Here is a 17,793-nt window from a genome sequence, read left to right on the forward strand (position 1 = left end):
GTTGCAAAGCCAACACTGCGCATCACCAAAAGAACCCACAGTGAAGCATGGTGGAGACAGCATTTTGCTTTGGGGCTGTTTTCTGGCAGGTGGAACTAGGGCTTTAATCTATGTGGGAGGAATTATGAACAGTTCAATTTTGCATCAAAATCATTAGGCCTTTGCTAGAAAGCTGAAGATTAAGAGAAATTTTACCTCTCAGCATGACATTGACCTTAAGCATTCATCTAAATCAACAAAAGAAGGGCTTCACCAAAAAAAGAATCAAAGTTAAGGAATGGCCCAGCCAGAACCCAGGCCTGAATGAAACTGTCAACATGTGGGTTGACCTGAAGAGGGCTGTACACAGGAGATGCCCTCACAATTTGGAGTGCTACTGCAAGAAAGAAAGGGCAAGGACTGTAGATTCTAGGATTTGCTATGCTGATAGACTACTACTCTATTCATGTACTGATGGTGGCTCAGGTGCTGTATTCATATAATTATGGTGGTTCTGGTGATGTATTTATGTAATGCCAATGCTTTTGATTTTAACACGTGTCAATTAACGTGCAACAGGACTATGCTAATAAATTAGTGTGTCATATGACAAGTTAAGGATTACTACATCTGTGTTTATGTTAGGAGCATTAAATTCTTTGTATTTTAAGGCCTCAATCTCTACCATTTTAGCTCTACAGTAGCTCTAATGCCAGGGTCACCAACTTGTAGCTTGAGAGCCACATGTGAGACTCGCGGGCCCATGATGTGTGGCTGGGGGACCGGTGATGTGTGGCTCAGGGGCTTGTGATGAGTGGCTCATGGCTGTCTGCCAGCTTGGTGCATTAGCACCAGATGTAGCAAACCGCTATTAAGAGTAGACATCTAGATGGTGACTTTTGTGTGTAGCTCAGCACAGAAGAGTAGATCTGAATGGGGTAAGACAGGAAACCGTGGAGCTTGGAATATTGCCTTGGTGTGATTTGAGTGGAAAAGCTTTGGCTATCATTATACTAGTAATAGGGGGCTCTGGGTGTTACTGTTTTGAGTGGGGCAGGAGCTGGATGTGGCGCGCGACCCTCTTTTATAGCTGTGTCTCTCAAGATCAAAACAGTTGGGGACCTCTGCTCTAACGTGTCTAAAAATTGTGAAACAATTAAAAAAAAAAAAAGTTCCTAAATGCAAAATTGCAAAGATATTGAACCAACCAGGATCTACAGTATATAATATCATGAACAGATTCAAATACTTGAGAAATCCATGTGCGCAAAGGGACAAAAACGACAGACAACATTGGATGCTCGCGATCTTTGCAAATCACTCCACGGGCTCAGCAATACTTCCAGAAATCATTGTCTGTAAACACAGAGCTTTAACTTGCATTTCTGGATTGCATGGGGAACTATCATGCAAAAATGAACCCATATACCACAAGCCAGAAACGCTGTCATTTTCTCTCATTTAAAATGAAGTGAGAAAATGGAAAACTGTTCTTTGGTCAGATGCACTGAAATTATAAATTCTTTAATGAAACCACAGACGCCACGTCCTGCGGACTGAAGAGAAGTGGGACCGTCCAGCTTGTTATCAGTGCACAGTTCAAAAGCCTACAACTCTGATGGTGTGGGGTGACATTAGTACCAATGGCATGGGCAGCATACACATCTTGAAAGGCGCCATCATTGCTGAGCATTATACAGCAGTTTTAGAAACAATATATGTTCCATCAAGACAACATCTATTTCAGTGAAAGCCTTGTATGTCCAGCAAGACAGTGCTTAGCCACATACTGCATCCATCACAACAGCATGGCTTCTCAGAAGAGGAGTTCGACGGGTGATGAACTGGCCGCCTGCAGTCCAAACTTTTCACCAACAGAAAACATTTGGTGCATGATGAAGTGAAAAATCCAGCAAAGTTCTTCTCCATGTTATGGAACATACATATGACCAGACGCTACCATATATGTGAGCAGATGGTTGAGGGCCGCACAGAAGAACATGGCAGGCCACATGTGGTCCTCGGCGCAGCAGGTTGTGCACCCCTGCATTACAGATCACATGATGCAAATAATAGACTCACAGCCGTTTCGCATCTGAACATGCTTTGTCAAGGCTACACAAAGCGTGGTAAAGCATATTCAGAAGCTAATCGGCCAAGGCCATATTCTCGGCATGATCAGTGCCAATGGACTTCTTTTCCGGGATAACATTCAACAGTGCTGGTACCTTACTGCCCGTGGGATGGCAGGTCATTCAAAATTGATAACTCTGTAAAGACGTAATTAAAGCCTGCTCATTCTGGTCATAAATTTCATGATCATGTATTTACAGGGGATTTAAATGTACTTCAGGAGGATGCTGCTCTTTAAAGAACTTACCTTCTGCATCAAAACACAGGGAATTGATAAAACTTTTATGACCATCAAACTCCTGTAGGAGCTGACCATTGATCTCCTTCACCTTCATGTTCCACACTCGGATGACTGCATCATAGCATCCAGTCACTGCTAGGTGATCAGACATGGGGTGGAACTTAGCTGTATATACAAAGGAGGGATGGGGTAAAACTTTTAAGGCAGATGAAGCTTCATTTCCAATTCTCCAAAGTCTGGAGGGAAAAGCAAAGGTAACATAATAGTTAGAATTGTATTTTACTGCATGCTATTTTCCTATTAAACAAATAAGTTTAAAAACCAAATTATTTCTGGAACACATTCACTCCTATGAAATTATTATAGTTTTATGCAAAGTAGCTACTTTTATAATATAAATATTGCTTTAATGTTCAGCGGATTAATGTTAATTACAGTAAAATGATCTTGGCACCTATTTTCTGAACTTGGAAGATTCTTTAAGTCTGGAGACTCCCTTTAATTGTTACGTGTGCACATGATCCGCATATTCTGTAGGTATTTAACATGTACAGTACCTACATATGTTCTTTACATACAATTAACAATTGTAAAAAATCTTCAACCACTCCAAACACACTTTACAACCAGAATCAGAAAATATATAAATCCAAAAATCCTACTCACCTGACAGTACCATCAGAAGAGGCAGATAACAAATGATGATCATCTCTGGACCAGCACAAGTCATAGACAACATTCAGGTGTCCATGAAGTTCTCGGAGATATTGACCAGAGGGAATTTCATACACTACAAAACAGATTAAAAAATTGTTGATACATAAAATGACATACACTTTTTAGTGTTTTTAGACAAGGTGTTATTTTTTTCCTCTATCAATCCCACCTTCTGAGGCCCAGAATTTTATTTTTCTGCTTTAGCTCTGGAATATAACATACTGAAAAACATATTTTTTTGTGCAGCGGGGAGTGAAAAGTAAAGTATCTTTTTTTTTTTTTTTTTTTGTGGGGGGGAGGGAGGGGGGGGTTAATTGTAATATGTTCACGGTGACGTGCAACTGACATACAATTATGGCAATAGCAAATATATTATTATTTTTATTTTTTTAATACTTTTGAACTCTAAAAATATTTTATAAAACAAAATCATATCCTCATGTGACACCATACCGAGAGAACCATAACGTTTTTATTTTTCTTTATTGATTAAGTTGTGTGAGGGTTTTTTTTTTCTTGGCTGGATGAGTTGACACATTTGTACTATTTTGGTGTTCCTATGTATTTTTATTTCAGTTTTTTTTGCATTGTGGGACGAACAAAAAAAGCTTTTTTCTATTTCTTACAATGTTCACCATATAGATTAACCCCTTCCTGCAACATGATGTAACTGTACGTCAAGATTGCAGGTGATTTACAGCAGTCTGACATACAGTTACGTCCGAGAAGTGGCTCGGGCTCAAGAGCTGTGCCTGTGCCATCCGAAGCAGGAGCCGACTGTCATACAGTCAGACTTCTACTGCATGTGCTGAGAAGGGACATTGTGCCGATTTCAGCACTTTAACCCTTCATAGTAATGACAGCGTCATATGAGCAATCTGACAACGGGAGATCGATCCTTTTCTCAGACCATCAGCACCCCTGCAGCATGATCGCAGGGTGCTGATAGTTGTTACAGCAATAGGGAGGCTTTCCTGATTGCAATACCCCTCAGCCAATCAGTGATAATGCACTGTAGTACACAGGGCTGTGGAGTTGGTATGCCAAACCTGCGACTCAGACTCCTCAATTTCCCTTACACCGACTCCACGACTCCAACTCCCACATATATTGCTTATATTTAAGTGAAAAATGTATTGTAGTTCAATGTGAACATCAGACATTTAATCATTTTTATGATACAATAATCAAGATATTTAAATGGAATATAATGATGGATATCTGGAGGGATAGATAGATAGATGGATAGGTAGAGGGATGGATAGGTAGAGGGATGGATAGGTAGAGAGATGGATAGGTAGAGAGATGGATAGGTAGAGGGATGGATAGAGGGATAAAGTGTGATAGACAGATGACAGCTACAGACAGCAAATAGTACATTGCACATATCGCACATATAGTTCACACACATTGTACAGAGAGCACATAATAATCACCTACAATATTAGCATTAGTTCCCTTCCTGTGACGGAGATGAGCGGTAGTACTTTCACTTTCTCCAGCTCAGGGCCCAGGAATCGGATCCTGTGCAGGGCAGGCACCCCTCCCCCTCCTCTCTCTGGTGAAGACGGCAGAAGACAGGACAGAGGAGGGGAGATTGCCCCCTGCAGTCTGGAGCCAGTGCAGGACGGGAGCACTGCAGCATACAAGTGAGTTTTGATAGGTGCGTGCCCCTGCTTCTAGGGGGGAGGGTGGCAGCTGCCCCCCCTGCCCCTCGCTGGCATTTTTTCATTTTTTGGGGAAAGCTGTATATATATTATAAGGGCTTGTTTTTTGATGGACGAGTTGTACTTTTGAATGACAACCTTCATTTTACCCCATAGTGTACTGGAAAACAGGAAAATTCCAAGTGCAGTGTAGTTGCGGAAAAAAAACGCAATTCTGACATTGTTTTTTGGTAATTGCTTTTACCGCGTACATAGTGTGGTAAAAATCACTTGGCAATATGATTACAGTGATAGCAACCTTGCCTATTTTTTTTTCAACTTTTTTTTAGCTGTGAGAAAAACAATCAGTTAAAAAAATTATTATTTTTTGATTGTGTCGCCATTTTCTGTGACACGTAACCTTTTTATTTTTCAGTTGATAGAGCTGTGTCAGGGCTTATTTTTTGGGGGTAAGACATTGTTTTTTAATTCGTACGACATTTTGATCCCTTCTTACAGCATTTTTTGTGGTATTACGGAACCAAAAAAAACATAATTTTGTTGTTTTTAAATTTTTCTGTTTACGGTGCTTACCGACTGGAATAATTAATTTTAGATTTTGATAGATTGGATATTTATGCTCGTGGCGATACCAAATGTGGATTTTTTTTTAAATTATCTTTATTTTTAATAGGGGAAAAGGTGGGTGATTCAACTGTCTATGGGTTTTTAATTTTTGTTCAGATTTTTTTACAACATTTTACAATCATCTGATCGCTTGTACTATACACAGCAATACCACATATTGCTGCATATAGTAAAAATCACTTTCTCCTTTGAAGTTCAGCCAGTCTGTACAATCACAACAATACTACATTTATATAGGTTTGTTCATGTTTTGCCACTTTTGCACTAAAAAAAGAATATATATTCTAAAAATATATTTATAAATTTAGTATTGTCGTGATTGTACAGACCTCCAAAATAAAGATACCTTGACAATTATACAGAAGTGTTAAAAAAAATTATTAAAACAATTATAATATTTCATCTTTTTTCTTTGTTAATTTTTTATACTCTTTGGGAGGCAAAATTATCAAAAAGTTTCATGTACCACAAATAAAAAGACCCAACCTGGCTGTGACGCCAAAGAGTTTTTCTGTGATTTTCATATTGATGACCTATCCTCTTTATAGGTCATCAATATAGGATTAGCATGAGGTCCGAAACCCAGTAGCCCCACCAATAAGCTGTGGCTGGTGTAAACAAGTCTGCATATACTGTGAAGTGGCAATTCTTGGATACTGCAGCTCAACTCCTATTGAAATGCATGGCAGCTGAGCGGCAGTACTCGAAAACAGACAGTGTTTGAAGCGGTGATTCCTGGCTCCGTACCCTCGCTATGTACAACCGGACACAGCAAGAGCTGCAAACAGCTGATCAGTGTGTATACCCGGGCATCCGCATTCCACAAATCGAATATTGATGACTTATTTCATGGATAGGTCATCTATATACATATCTTGGAATCCTGGACAACCCCTTTAAATAATGTGATCATTTTATAGTCCAGTCATTTGAGACATGTCTGTAACCAGCCATTTATTAAGCACCACTCCTAATAGGCACGTGCATTCCCTTCTCAGTGGTAATATGCAGCTACTCCTTCAGTAGACACAAAGGACAGGAATAAAGAAATTCATGCCATTTCCTATACTATTGTAGGTTGGTTTGTCCTCATTCATTGTCATGTGTAGTTCTAACGCTTTACATAGTGATGATACATCGCCATCTAGTGGTCTTTAAATGGAAGCATTAGCTTTAACTAATAAACACTAATAATAACTAAGTAATAATAATTGGGATAATAGAAAACAAAAAAAAAAACAGAAGAAGTAGATAGAGAAATTACATGTAGAGTATGCAGCGTCAGTGAAATCCTTGCCATCAGGCAAAATCTGGATTACTAGACAGTCCTAGTATTCTAAGAGGATGACGATTAACGTATAATAGGATTACCTAAGGCTTTTAAGGCGAAGCTGATCTAATCAGAATGGGAACGTGCATTTTGATGGGTAACATATGATGTCTGATTATTTCTTTGCATGCCCTCTATTAGATTCCATTTTCACAAAACAAAACATTAAAAAAAAAAAAACTAAAGAAAAAACAAAAACATACAATTCCACAATTAGATCATTCTACTCAACCATAATCAAAGGTCCCGATACACAGCGACTTCCATAGGAGCCACTGTATGCAAAGAAATCTATAGGACACACATTCACACATGGCAGCAGCCATTAAGCCTTTATACACAGTGATGGCTTTCCCTCACTATTCTAGACTAACTTGCATACTGTGCCAGTCTACCACATACTAAAATCTTCATCAGGACATTTTCTGAAAAAATACACTAGCATTGTATATATAGGAGAGTATACAACCCCTGGCAAAAATGATGGAATCACCGGGCTCAGAGGATGTTCCTTCAGTTGTTTAATGCTGTTGAAAAAAAACAGATCACAGACATGGCACAAAACTAAAGTCATTTCAAATGGCAACTTTAGGGCTTTAAGAAACACTAAAAGAAATCAAGATTAAAAATGTGGTACTCCGTAAGGGTAATTTTTTTCAGACCAAGCATAGGAAAATTATGGAATCACTCAATTCTGAGGGAAAAATTATGGAATCACACTCTAAATTTTCATTTCCAAAACGAACACCTGCATCAAATTAGATCTGCTCATTAGTCTGCATCTAAAAAGGAGTGATCACACCTTGGAGAGCTGTTGCACCAAGTGGACTGACATGAATCATGGCTCCAACATGAGAGATGTCAATTGAAACAAAGGAGAGGATTATCAAACTCTTAAAAGAAGGTAAATCCTCACGCAATATTGCAAAAGATGTTGGTTGTTCACAGTCAGCTGTGTCCAAAATCTGGACCAAATACAAACAACATGGGAAGGTTGTTAAAGGCAAACATACTGGTAGACCAAGGAAGACATCAAAGCGTCAAGACCGGAAACTTAAAGCAATATGTCTCCAAAACAGGAAATGCACAACAAACCAAATGAGGGACGAATGGGAGGAAACTGGAGTCAATGTCTGTGACCGAACTGTAAGAAACCGTCTAAAGGAAATGGAATTTACATACAGAAAAGCTAAACAAAAGCCATCATTAACACCTAAACAGAAAAAAACAAGATTACAATGGGCTAAGGAAAAGCAATCGTGGACTGTGGATGACTAGATGAAAGTCATATTCAGTGATGAATCGCGAATCTGCATTGGGCAAGGTGATGATGCTGGAACTTTTGTTTGGTGCCGTTCCAATGAGATTTATAAAGATGACTGCATGAAGAGAACATGCAAATTTCCACAGTCACTGATGATATGGGGCTGCATGTCAGGTAAAGGCACTGGGGAGATGGCTGTCATTACATCTTCAATAAATGCCCAAGTTTACATTGATATTTTGGACAGTTTTCTTATCCCATCAATTGAAAGGATGTATGGGGATGATGACATCATTTTTCAAGATGATAATGCATCCTGCCATAGAGCAAAACCTGTGAAAACATTCCTTGAAAGAAGACACATAAGGTCAATGTCATGGCCTGCAAATAGTACGGATCTCAATCCAATTGAAAATCTTTGGTGGAAGTTGAAGAAAATGGTCCATTACAAGGCTCCAACCTGCAAATCTGATCTGGCAACAGCAATCAGAGAAAGTTGGAGCCAGATTGATGAAGAGTACTGTTTGTCACTCATTAAGTCCATGCCTCAGAGACTGCAAGCTGTTATTAAAGCCAGAGGTGGTGCAACAATATACTAGCGATGTATTGGAGTGTTCTTTTGTGTGTTTGTTTTTCATGATTCCATAATTTTTTCCTCAGAATTCAGTGATTCCATCATTTTTTCCCTCTGCTTGGTCTGAAAAAACTTACCGAGTACTACATTTTTTATCTTGATTTCTTTTAGTGTTTCTTAAAGCCCTAAAGTTGCCATTTGAAATGACTTTAGTTTTGTGCCATGTCTGTGATCTGCTTTTTTTCAACAACATTAAACAACTGAATGAACATCCTCTGAGCCCGTTTTTTTTTTTTCAGAATTTTTGCCAGGGGTTGTATATACACTATAGGAGAGACCTCTAAATCACCTGTAGCAGTGCAGGGGGAAGCCAGCAGGGGGCAGCGCCGGACTAGTCTGGTCTCTGACTTTGGTTCCCGGCCAGATCTTCTCATTTTATTTTCTTTGAAACAGCTGAGCATTTCAGAGAAAAAGATATGCGACTGCAATCTTGCATGCCAAGCTCTGATTCATGCTGCCTGCGGTTTGGGCAGCATGAATCATCTGACAGGTTCACTCTAATTTTGTTTCTCTGCTCTCGGAACACAGAATCGGAATTCTACTGCGAACGGATCCATTGCATAATGGATGCAATTGGCTCCAAAAGGGACCCTGTTGACTGTAATGGGGTCAGTTTTGTCTCCATATTTTAACCAAAACAAATAATTTAACTTGTAATACTACAGAAAAACTAGTAATGATACAGGATTTTTCAGCAGAGCTGCACTGAATCTAACTGGTCAGTGCCTCACCACAGCTCCAGTCATTAGACTCACTTATACACAGGCAAATTCCTTCTCCCCTACTGAAGTTTGTTTTAAAACCAAACTGTGCCTTATTCACTCTCCCTGGGTCCAGGGCTGAATCTGCACCACTGTTCCTGGTGTCTGTTATTGTCAACAGCGGCGATGTCATGCAGACAGTACTTTAACTCCTTCACCCCAGAGACTGTTTTCAACTTCTTGACCAAGCCAAATTTTACAATTCTGACCAGTGTCTCTTTATGTGGTAACAACTCTGGAACGCTTCAACGTACCCCACTGCTTATGAGACTGTTTTTTGGTGACATATTGTAATTCATGCTAGTGGTCAATTTAGGCCGATATTTTTTGTGTTTATTTGTGAAGATATCAGAATTTTGGTGAAAATTTCTCAATTTTCAAACTTTTCATTTTTATGCCCTTAAACCAGAGAGTTACAGTGGGTACGGAAAGTATTCAGACCCCTTTAAATTTTTCACTCTTTGCTTCATTGCAGCCATTTGGTAAATTCAAAAAGTTATTTTTTTTTCTCATTCAAGTGCACTCTGCACCCCATCTTTACTGAAAAAAAAACAGAAATATAGAATTTTTTGCACATTTATTAAAAAAGAAAAACTGAAATATCACATGGTCATAAGTATTCACACCCTTTGCTCAGTATTGAGTAGAAGCACCCTTTTGAGCCAGTACAGCCATGAGTCTTCTTGGGAATGATGCAACAGGTTCTTCACACCTGGATTTGGGGATCCTCTGCCATTCTTCCTTGCAGATCCTCTCCATTTCCGTCAGGTTGGATGGTGAACGTTGTTAGACAGCCATTTTCAGGTCTCTCCAGAGATGCTCAATTGGGTTTAGGTCAGGGTTCTGGCTGGGCCAGTCAAGAATGGTCACAGAGTTGTTCTGAAGCCACTCCTTTGTTATTTTAGCTGTGTGCTTAGGGTCATTGTCTTGTTGGAAAGTGAACCTTCGGCCAAGTACGAGGTCCAGAGCACTCTGGAAGAGGTTTTCATCCAGGATATCTCTGTACTTGGCTGCATTCATGTTTCCTTCAATTGCAACCAGTTGTCCTGTTCCTGCAGTTGAAAAACACCCCCATAGCATGATACTGCCACCACCATGTTTCACTGTTGGGATTGTATTGGGCAGGTGATGAGCAGTGCCTGGTTTTCTCCACACATACCGCTTAGAATTATCACCAAAAAGTTCTATCTTCGTCTCATCAGACCAGAGAATCTTATTTCTCATAGTCTGAGAGTCCTTCATGTGTTATTGAGCAAACTCTATGCGGGCTTTCATACGTCTTGCACTGAGGAGAGGCTTCCGTCTGGCCACTCTGCCATAAAGGCCCGACTGGAGAAGGGCAACAGTTGACTTTGTGGAATTTTCTCCCATCTCCCTACTGCATCTCTGGAGCTCAGCCACAGTGATCTTGGGGTTCTTCTTTACCTCTCCCACCAAGGCTCTTCTCCCCCGATTGCTCAGTTTGGGTGGACGGCCAGGTCTAGGAAGACTTCTGGTGGTCCCAAACTTCTTCCATTTAAGGATTATGGAGGCCACTGTGCTCTTAGGAACCTTGAGTAATGCAGAAATTCTTTTGTAACCTTGGCCAGATCGAAGCCTTGCCACAATTCTGTCTCTGAGCTCCTTGGGCAGTTCCTTTGAGCTCATGATTCTCATTTGGTCTGACATGCACTGTGAGCTGTGAGGTCTTATATAGACAGGTGTGTGCCTTTCCAAATCAAGTTCTGTCAATTTAATTAAACCCAGCTGGACTCCAATGAAGGAGTAGAACCATCTCAAGGAGGATCATAAGGAAATGGACAGCATGTGATTTAAATATGACTGTCTGAGCAAAGAGTCTGAATACTTATGACCATGTGATATTTCAGTTTTTCTTTTTCAATAAATGTGCAAAAATTTCTACATTTCTGGTTTGTTTCAGTCAAGATGGGGTGCAGAGTGTACTTTAATGAGAAAAAAAAAATGAACTTTTTAGAATTTACCAAATAGCTGCAATGAAACAAAGAGTGAAAAATGTAAAGGGGTCTGAATACTTTCCGTACCCACTGTATATCACACAAAATAAATAATGTTAATGTCAGAAATAACATTTCCCACATGTCTACTTTACATCACCAACATTTTTGAAACATATTTTTTTTGTTAGGAAGTTAGAAGAGTTAAAAAGTTGATGAGCGATTTCCCAATTTTCCAACAAAATTTACAAAACTATTTTTTTAGGGACTCCATCACATTTGAAGTGACTTTGGGGACACTATGTGACAGAAAATACCCAAAACTGACACCATTTGAAAACTGCACCCATCAAAGTGCTCAAAACCACATTCACAAAGTTTATTAACCCTTCAGGTGCTTCACAGGAATTAAAGCAACGTGGAAGGAAAAAATGAAAATTTTACTTCCCCCCCCCCCCCCCTCACAAATTTTGATTTAGCCCCAATTTTTTTATTTTCACAAGGGTAACAGGAGAAAAAGCACCATACAATTTGTTGTGTAATTTCTCCTTAGTACGCAGATAACCCATATATGGTGAAAAATTACCGTTTGGGCCCACGGCAGGGCTTGGAATGAAAGGAGCGCCATTTGACTTTTGGAGCGCAAAATTGGCTGTAATAGATAGCCGATGACATGTCGCGTTTGGAGAGCTCCTGATGTGCCTAAACAGTGGAAACCACCACAAGTGACACCATTTTGGAAACTAGACCCCTCAGGGAACTTATCTAGAGGTGTAGTGAGCACCTTGAAACCCCAAGTGCTTCACAGAATTTTATAATTTTGAGCTGTGAAAATTTTAAAAATATATTTTTGCTGAAAAAAGGTTGGTTTTGCCCCAAATTTTTCATTTTCACAAGGGTAACAGGAGAAAATGGACCATACAATTTGTTGTGCAATTTCTCCTGATTGGCTGTTATAGATAGCGGATGCCATGTCACATTTGCAGAGCCCCTGATGTGCCTGAATAGTGGAAACCCCATTTTCGAAACTACACCTCTTGAGAAATTCATCTAGGGGTGTAGTGAGCATTTTTAACCTTCAGGCGACTCACAGAATTGTATAACATTAATCTGAGAAAATAGAAAATTACCATTTTTTCCACTAAAATGTTGCTTTGGCCCCACGTTTTTCATTTTCAAAAGGGATAATAGGAGAAAAAGATTGGTACAATTTGTTATGCATTTTCTCCTGAGTATCCCAATATCCCATATGTGGTCGAAAACTACAGATTTTGCTGGAATGGTTTGAAGGTGCCATGTCCGAGTGCAAAGCCCCTGAGGTGCCAGAACAGCCAAAATAAGTGACCCCATTTTACAAACTACAGCTGTCAATGAATTCATAAAGGGGTCAGTAATTATACAGACACCATCGGTGTGTCACAGAACTTTATACCATTGGGTAGTGAAGAAAAAATAATTACATGTTTACTACAAAAAAATTTGTTTTAGCCCCAAGATTTTACATTTTCACATAGGGAAATGGGTAAAAATGGCACCAAGATTTGTCACACAATTTGTGCTGAACGTGGAAATAACCCATATGTGGCTGTACAGTACTGCTTAGCCATACGGCGAGACTCGGATGGGACGGAGAGCTATTTTGCCTCCAGGAGCACAGATTTTCCTAGAATAGTTTGTGGTCTCCGTATACAGAGCTCCTAAGTGCTAAAAGAGCAGAATACCCCTCTCAAGTGACCCCATTTTAGAAATTATACCCCTTTGGGAATTTACCTACAAGTGTAGTGATGATTTTGACTCTATGGGTGTTTTCAAGAAACGAGCAGCAGTGGATGTTGCGGAGTGAAAAATCCAAATTTGCCATTGTAGTGACCAGTATGTTGTAGTGACCAGTACATTGTCCCAAATCATGCTTCTGGAGACATGTACTTGTAAATTAGGCAGGCTCTCATCGCTACAGAAATTCCAAAACATGTGGATGCTAAATGTGATTTAGACACACTGTGGATCTCAGAAAGGAGGGTGGCATTTGGATTTGGGAGCGCAGAATGTGCGGAATTTCTTTTGGGGATCGAGGAGCCATTTAGCTTTTCCAGAGCCTTTGTACTACCAGTAACATGGAAGACCCCTATATTTCCATTGACAGATGATGGACCTGAGTGGGGACTTGCTTTTTTCGTGGATGGAACGGAGCTTTTACTGGGAATATTTTACATAACATTTTGGATCACATTTATCCTGCGCTTTATGCTGCACACTTACATTGGGGTTTCCATTCAAATCTCCGAATGACATGATTCAGATGAAACCCACAAGGGATCCATTCACTATAGGCATGAGGCAGAAGAGTTACTCTGGACTTCATCTGGCCTCTGTTCAGCGGTGTCCTTCTTTCCAGAAGTGCACAAAACCGCGGCCAACCACCCTTTTATGCGCACTTGAAAATACGGACGCTGCTGGATTTTAGTCCAGACGGCGTCCACAGTCCATCTGCCTCATTATAGGGAATCTTCCGAATGGGGTTCCGTTTGAATCACGTATTTCAGAGCTTTACATGGAAACCCTGATGTAAGCGCTCAGCGCAGAGCGCAGGATAAATGTGAGCAGAGTCTTACTGCGATCTTTGGGAGGCAGAATGAACAAATCAACAGCAGGTCAAGAATTTTTTCCAATTAATTTTTACGCTCGGTACACACTGCTCGGTACTCACCCGAGCATCACGCTACTCGGGATGTTCGGCGAGCACCGAGCATTTCCGGGTTACTCGGGCGGGAGCTCGGGTATCCGCCCTGCATGTTTGGCGCTCTTTACAGAGCCAATGAACATGCAGGGATTGCCAGCCAGTCACTGTAATGCCGCAGCCATGTTGTTTGTGGGCATTATAGTGATTGGCTGGCCGCACAGCGTCACCTCGAGTATTTAAAAAAGGGCACCGCCATCTTGGCCACAGACGCTCCGGATCAGACAGTGTAGGGACAGCGCTGCTGAGCTAGGGAGAGATTTTTTGCTGCAAAATAGTTAGTGTAGGGTCTGTAAAGGCTGCCAGAACAAACAAATAGTCCTTCTCAGGACTAATATCCATCCCAGATATCAGGCAGGCAGGCTGGCAGGCTGTATAGGAGACGCAGTGGTTATACCAGCAAACGCTGCCTTACAGTCCTGTGTGCTCCTGTTTCTGAAATTACTGGACTTAGCTCCTGGTCTCGGGGGCCAGTAAAAATCCTTTTTTTTCATCTAAATCCTCTTTTTTTTTTCCTCCTACACACTGTACAAATACCCGTCTTATTAACCTATTGCCAGGAAGTGAGGAGGAGCATCGTGGTGCGCAAGTGGAAGTGGAGGAGGTGGTGGATGATCTAGTAACTGACCCAACGTGGCAGGAGGACATGCAGAGTGAGGCCAGCAGCACACAGGGGGAGGGAGGCAGGGTACCCCAATAGGCAGGAAGAAGCAGTGTGGTGGCCGCAGACAGAAGGCGGGTAACAGTTCCCCGTAACACCAAACATGAGGGACGTTGCCAGTACAAGTGGTAGGTATTCCAGAGTCTGGAATTTTTTTAAAGACTCTGCTGATAACCCCAAAAGGGCCATTTGTACCACCTGCCATGCCAGCATCAGCAGGGGAGACAAAACTACCAGCCTGACTACTACCAGCATTATCAGGCACATGGCAGCAAAGCACCCGACTTTGTGGGGCGAACCCCAGGGTCCACGACCAGTGTCAGCGGGTGTCACCACTGCTTCTTCCGCTGTTGTGCGTGCAATAGAACCCCCTGTTGTGTGTGCAAGGCAATCCCCTGTCCATACTGCATGTAAAGATGCCCCCTCCTCTCAGTCTTCACTTGTTATGGCAGTTTCTCAAGAAACAGCATCAACGTCCACGTCCCACCGCAGCGTTCAATTGTCCATATCCCAGACTTTTGAACGAAAGCGGAAATTCGCAGCTAAAGCCCCACAGGCCACAGACCTAAATTCGCACATTTCACGACTGCTTGCGTTGGAAATGCTGCCTTTTAAGCTGGTGGAGACGGAATCCTTCCGCAACCTTATGGCGGTGGCCGTCCCTCGGTACTCGGTCCCCAGCCGACACTATTTTGCCCGGTGTGCCATCCAAGCACTACACAAGCACGTGTTCCAAAACATCTGCCGTGCCCTCAACAACGTAGTTACTGGGAGAGTCCAACTGACAACGAACACGTGGACAAGTGCTTGTGGCCAGGGACGGTACATCTCCCTGACGGCACACTGGGTAAACATAGAGGAAGCCGGGACCCAGTCGGACCTTGGGACGGAACACATCCTCCCCACACCGAGGATTGCAGGCCCTATGTCAGTCAGAGTTGCCCCCACAGTGTAAAGCTCCTGCGCATCATCCTCCTCCTCATGTTCAGCCTCCATCTCAGATATTACCACATCAGTTACAAGCTGGAAGCACTGCAGTACTGCCTCCGCCAAGCAGCAACAGGCTGTGCTGAAACTCATAAGCTTAGGTGATAAACCTCACACTGCTTGTGAGTTGTGGACAGCTGTGAAAGAGCAGGCAGATCTGTGGCTGAGACCACTGAACCTACATCCAGGCATGGTCGTGTGTGACAATGGCCGTAACCTGGTGGCAGCTCTGAGGCGAGGAGAGTTCACACACGTACCATGCCTGGCTCATGTGCTTAACCTCGTGGTTCAGCGGTTTCTTAAATCGTACCCAGAGTTGCCAGATTGGCTCGTTAAAGTACGCCGCCTGTCAGCTCATTTTCGCAAGTCGGCTACAGCTTCCACCGCCCTTGCTGTGTTGCAGCAGCGTTTGCAGCTTCCGGCACACCGACTGGTGTGTGATGTCCCCACACGTTGGAACTCTACCCTCCACATGTTGCAAAGGATTTGTGAGCAGAAGAGAGCAGTTGTGGAGTACCAGCTGCAACAAGGCTGTCGATATTCAGGTCAGACTCCACACATAAGACCTCAGGAGTGGACCTGGATGTCTGACATATGTACCATCCTGACAAACTTTGAGGAGGCCACCAAGATGGTGAGTGGCGATGACGCCATCATTAGTGTCAGCATCCCACTTGTCTGTCTTTTGCAACACTCTCTGCAGAGAATTAAAGAGGAGGCATTGCAGCCAGAGTATGATGAGATGGATCAAGAAGCCGTAGCGGGCGATTACACACAGCCCAGCCTCATCTCATCCCAACGTGCATTGGGGGGACAATGAGGGAGAGGAGGAGGAGGAAGAAGAACAGGAGCTGTTATCATGCGCTGTAGGCGGCAGTACCTGTACAAGTGTCATACCGTCGGTTCAGCGTGGGTGGCCTGAGGACAGGGGGGAGGAGGAGGAGGAGGAGGAGGAGGAGGAGGAGGAGAGCATGGTCAGTCGTCATCTTGGAGAGGACACGGAAAACTTGCCCGTTACCAGTCTGGCACGCATGGCTGACTTTATGTTACGCTGCCTTAACCGTGACCCTCGCGTTGTCAAAATGTTGGGTGACAGTCATTACTGGTTGGCGACACTTGTAAACCCCCGCTACAAGGAGAACTTTCACTCTCTTATTCCTGAGGTGGAGAGGTCTACAAAAATGGGCCAGTACCAGAAGGCCCTTGCTGCAGAACTGTTAAAAAAATTCCGATCTGAACACGCTAGCGGCAGAGGTCACAATTCATTGACCAACCAAAGCGTACAAGCGAGAGAGAGGCAACTCCAATCCAGCAGAGGCAGGGGAACACTGTCAACGTTCTGGGACAGTTTTCTCAGACCCTCCCTTCGGACAGACCCTGAGGCGCGGGGTACTCTCACAAGGAGTGGAAAGTTTCAAAAGATGGTGAGGGAGTACCTTGCCGACCGTACCAGCGTCCTCCGTGATTCCTCTGTGCCTTTTAATTATTGGGTATCCAAGCTGGACACTTGGAATGAACTCGCTCTGTACGCCTTGGAGGTCCTGGCCTGCCCTGCCGCTAGCGTGTTATCGGAGCGTGTTTTTAGTGCCGCTGGGGGAATTATAACTGATAAGCGCACTTGCCTGTCAACTGACAATGCTGACAAGCTCATTAACATATTGCCTGTTGGCAAATAGAACCCCCCAACTAAAGCTCTATAAAACTTAACTTTTAATAATTAAATCCTTATTATAGTAGTAATTTATATTAAAATTCCAATATAGGCGCAGGTAGTGAGGACTATCAGGATTATTCAATTGGCATAACTGTGTATCCAATAGCCATCCTATCTATTTCCATTATCATATGCTTGTGGCCGCGGACCACTTATTGCACTATTCCCTATCTGTCCTATTGTAAACTAAAATTATAGCCTCCCCGACATGTTTCGCCTAACCGGCGTCTTCAGGGGATAGAGGCTAAATGACACCCAAAATGGCCACCAGGTAGCTTTTATCACCTCTGTTTGGGCTCTAAGCCAATGTGTATTGTTGTAGCCATGTGCCAATAGAATAGACTCCCCTATTTCCAATCATGAAGATCATATCATTATAATGTTAC

The 17,793-nt window shown here is 42.3% G+C and overlaps 1 protein-coding gene across 7 annotated transcripts in view; it reads right to left on the reverse strand.

The window, feature by feature from the left end:
• AHI1 (Abelson helper integration site 1) overlaps window positions 1-17,793 on the reverse strand; it is a 280,181-nt gene that overhangs the window by 226,170 nt on the left and 36,218 nt on the right. For all 7 annotated transcript variants that reach the window (XM_073671294.1, XM_073671289.1, XM_073671290.1 and 4 more), the window contains 2 exons: window positions 3,020-3,143; window positions 2,360-2,589 (listed from right to left, as the gene is read on the reverse strand). In XM_073671294.1, the coding sequence (XP_073527395.1) occupies window positions 2,360-2,589; window positions 3,020-3,143 (354 nt within the window). The remainder of the gene's footprint in view (window positions 1-2,359; window positions 2,590-3,019; window positions 3,144-17,793) is intronic.

The sequence above is a fragment of the Phyllobates terribilis genome, unplaced genomic scaffold (assembly GCF_046119375.1).
Source record: "Phyllobates terribilis strain yellow unplaced genomic scaffold, ASM4611937v1 Scaffold_3__8_contigs__length_932513732, whole genome shotgun sequence".
In the NCBI taxonomy this organism is placed as follows: domain Eukaryota; kingdom Metazoa; phylum Chordata; class Amphibia; order Anura; family Dendrobatidae; genus Phyllobates; species Phyllobates terribilis.